The sequence below is a fragment of the Austrofundulus limnaeus genome, unplaced genomic scaffold (genome assembly GCF_001266775.1).
Source record: "Austrofundulus limnaeus strain Quisiro unplaced genomic scaffold, Austrofundulus_limnaeus-1.0 Scaffold791, whole genome shotgun sequence".
NCBI classification, from domain to species: Eukaryota; Metazoa; Chordata; class Actinopteri; order Cyprinodontiformes; family Rivulidae; genus Austrofundulus; species Austrofundulus limnaeus.
Genome location: NW_013953193.1, coordinates 26573 through 30596, shown reverse-complemented (window position 1 = coordinate 30596; position 4024 = coordinate 26573). Strand labels below are relative to the sequence as shown.

The 4024-nt window shown below is 34.0% G+C and overlaps 1 protein-coding gene across 1 annotated transcript; it reads left to right on the top strand.

Moving 5' to 3' along the window:
• Positions 1–2656: 2656 nt before the first annotated feature.
• Positions 2657–3625, top strand: LOC106532546 (olfactory receptor 1-like). The gene has a single exon (XM_014028639.1). It carries the CDS (start codon positions 2657–2659, stop codon positions 3623–3625), a length of 969 nt encoding a protein of 322 aa, XP_013884093.1.
• Positions 3626–4024: the final 399 nt, after the last annotated feature.

Below are 4024 nucleotides of genomic sequence, written 5' to 3'. Positions count from 1 at the left end.
TTAAATTTTGTAACATACACTTGATCAAATTAAGTAAAATTTACCTGATTTATTCACAAATCTTTAACTATTCTTAATAAAATTTACTAGATAATGATGAATAAATATTACATGAATTTGTAGCATTTAAATTTACTTAAACTTTAGTGCAAATTTTTAGAGGATTTTTTCAAGTACTGTATATCTTACAAGTWATTTTTTCAGTGTAGAGTCTGTATTTTTGTTTAAAACCAGTGTGTTTTTACTGCTTTTAATTTTTTTTAAAGTTAATTTGTTAACTTTAATGTTTTTTCTATATTTAGGATTAAATATTTTAACAGAGTCAACCTATTAAACAAATCCCTTTTAGTTTAATAAGAGGTTGTCCAATTTTTAAGTGCAAACCTTCCCAGATTGCTTGTAGCACGTTTTGGATTTAAGCTTTTTATTAAACACTTCCCTACCCAAACAGTGTTTATTTAAACAGAATGAGTTCTAGTTAAAAAGTAAAAACCTGTTTAATATAGAAATTTGTTTTTAGAAATAAACCATTTATTTTAGAAGAATTAAGTGTTATTAATGCTTTTGTTTTAGGCTTTAGTTTATTTTGAATAAACAGAGTTGATTAAACTTTGTTTGAGTTTGAATTGTAAGCTGAATTGCTTAAAAATGTGTAGAAATGGGTTAAATTATTTTTTGAAGCATGTATTACCCTTTTAAAACCAGCAGATGTAGACAGTTTTCAAAGTTCACACTTGCAGTTTGATTTAACCAGCAGAGACAAACTGGGCGTCAACTCGGCGGTTGGCGTACCAGTCAGCCTATCAGAGAGCGTCTTACGCAAGGAGTCCCGCCTCCCTCGCCACACTCTTCTGCAAGAAGATGGCTGCCAGTTTTTTATATAGCAGCTCAAAGTTGCACACAACCTGTGCATTCACAAAACAGCTTTTGGAACGAAAGTTCACAGAAGTTAAACAACGTTTAAACACAGCATTTCGAAATCAAGCATGCAATAGTTCTCAACCATGCCAGCAACAAACAGCTTTATCTTAGTAAAACTGCATAAAGGAAAACTGCGGCAGGCTTACGTGGTGGCGCACTCCCGAGTTTCCTGTTTTGGTTCGAGCTGCTCACAGCTCCGAACCAAGTTTTTCATGTTTCCATTGGATTTTAAAGTTTCCCGGTTCACCTGAAACTCATCAGACTCAAGAAGTCTCTTGGAGGAGAGACGAAACTTTTCACAAAAGAACCCATCCAGAGGASCTACTTATTTTTTCTTTTTSATTTYTGAGATGCATCATAATGTTTTCCATGTAGCTGCAGCTGCTCCAGTTGACCACTAGATTTCATTCTTCTTCACCATAAGTCTATAACCCCGTTGCTTCGACCAGTTACGTCAAGTATTGAGCCCCAGCTTTAAACTTTATTTTTTTTAAAAAGGGAGCTCCGATTGTAAAGTAAAATAAATCAATGCATACAAAATTTTAGTATGGTTTACAAACGTTTACTGATTTTGCTGGGAAAGGGAGTTCTAAACATTGCTTTCCTGCTACGAAACCAGACAAAAAGCGTTGTGGGAAATGTCTGTAAAATGTGGGTCCTTGCTGGCTACTGAATATTCTGTTTTGCACTGTGTTTATTATTATCATTTAACAGAAGCCATATGAGTAATTTAGATTGCTGCCAGCAAAAATACTATGCAAAGCTGACCTACTAAAATGAGAACCGACTGAACCGTGACCCAAAGTGACAGGCAGGGAGGACATATATCTTCGCAATTYAAATGTTAAGCTGGGAGGGGAGCTGTTGGATGGATCATGTATGTTGTGAGTCCTGGCAGCAATTCGTTCCACTGTTCAAGATAATGATGACTGGTAGAAAATTAGTTATTGGCAGAACTACAATTTAAATTTAAAAAGCACAATTCTGCTTGTGAATTATAGAAATTAGTAAGACCACTAAAGCGCAAACAAAATGTTCAGGTCCGCAATTAGCGGATTTGTGCTTTAGTGAACTGGTGCCCACCACAATTTATACCATTATAAATCTTTAAGGCACGATAAGTGAAAAGAAGTTCTACTTTTTCATGTGACAGGCATTATCTTGATTTAACAAACGCATGAAGATTCTTAGTTAAATGACAAATGAATCACGAACAATGAAGATTATTCTGTCCATTATCTGATTAAGAGAAAGAGAGGTTCTCTTCCATGGTTAGAATGACCTGTCATGGCCTAAATAAAGTTCAGARTGGAACAGAGTTCCTGTCTTCTTTCCAGACCCGTCCGAGGCCTGCTTTAGAAGCAGAAAAATCTTGTTTTCTCACTCGAAGTGACCCCTACATTACTGACGCTAAAAACATTTTTATTCCATGAGTCTACAAGAACATAGACATTTTAAAATTTGCTGGATAATAGTGCAGTTGTTAGTTAGGATAAATGTTAAGATTTGTTTCTTAGAAATGTTTTTCCCCCTCCTGCCTATGAACAGTAATAATAATGTGATGTACTGCCTCATTACAAAGTTTTGACTCAGGGGATCAGATGCAGGAACTGTATTTCACAAGTCCCTCCAGTTAAAGGTTGTTCGAGCTTCACAGCTGTTTGTGTAGCTTTGCAGAGATAAGCTCTGTTGTCTGTCATCTGAAAACAMCGAGAGGCTTCACAATTATTTCAMMATGRACCTTTTYAACTCAGCTCTAGGAAGAAATATCACATTTATTCGTCCTGCTTTTTTCACAATAAGTGGATTTCTTGGTATACCTTATGTGAAATATTACTATGTGTTTCTATTTTTTGTCTACATTGTTTCAGTGCTTGGAAACACAACTGTTATGATTGTAATATATCTGGATCATAACCTAAGAACTGCAAAATATGTTGCTGTTTTCAACCTGGCCCTTGTGGATCTGTTAGAGAGCACTGCTCTGGTGCCAAAAGTGCTCGATATCTTTTTATTTGATCACTTTAATATTCCCTATAATGACTGTTTGACATTTCTTTTTTTCTGCTTTACTTTTCTTCTCATGCAGGCTCTTAATCTAGTTGCTCTCTCCTATGATCGCCTGATGGCCATCATGTTTCCTTTGCAATATCATACAAAAGTTACCAATAGGGTAATGTTGTCTTTGATTGGCTTTTTCTGGATCTTTGTTATATTTTCTCTTTTAATTGCAGTTGGTTTTGTCACCAGACTTTCCTTTTGTGAGTCTGTTGTTATTAACAGTTTTTTTTGTGACCATGGTCAGATTTTCAGACTTGCATGTAATGATAATTTTCCTAGTTTATTCATTGCTCGTTTTTTAATCAGTTTTTCTSTTTGGGTTCCTTTTTCAATTATCTTGTGTAGTTATGTTTGYATWGGCTATGCTTTRGTTAAAGTAGCCATAGCTCAAGAAAGAATGAAGGCCTTTAAAACGTGCACAGCTCATCTTTCATTAGTGGCAATCTATTTTATCCCAATATTAATCACATTCACAATGGGTGCAAACATACACCCGAATGCTAGGATCATAAATTTGTCTTTGAGCTCAGTGATTCCACCCATGTTAAATCCAATAATTTATGTTCTGCAAACACAAGAAATTATATTATCGTTGAAAAAAATGTTTAAAAAGAAAAAACAATCCAAAAATACGTTTGAATGAAATTTTTCTCATCTACTGTTGAAAAAAACTTCACCATGTCACTATAGTATGATTTGCTGTCAGTGATGTTATGCTTGTTGTAGTAAGATAGCAAATAAAAACATCATGTTACAGTTTGCACAGATATGAAAAATTCTTGAATACATTGTTATAAAACTTTTATTCAACCTTGAAAATGATCAGTTTATAATAGTAAAACAAAATAATGAATTTATTGGTGAAATTTATGTAAAATATTACTGTCTTTATTCTTTTTGTCTACATTCACATAAATATTGTGGTATAATACTGTATGCTTGATGTCATAGTGTTGAGTGTTACATATTATAGAAACATCTTGCTTAAAACATCAACGTTAACTGTTGGAGTCATCTTTTTTGTCGATTAACCACCTGTCAM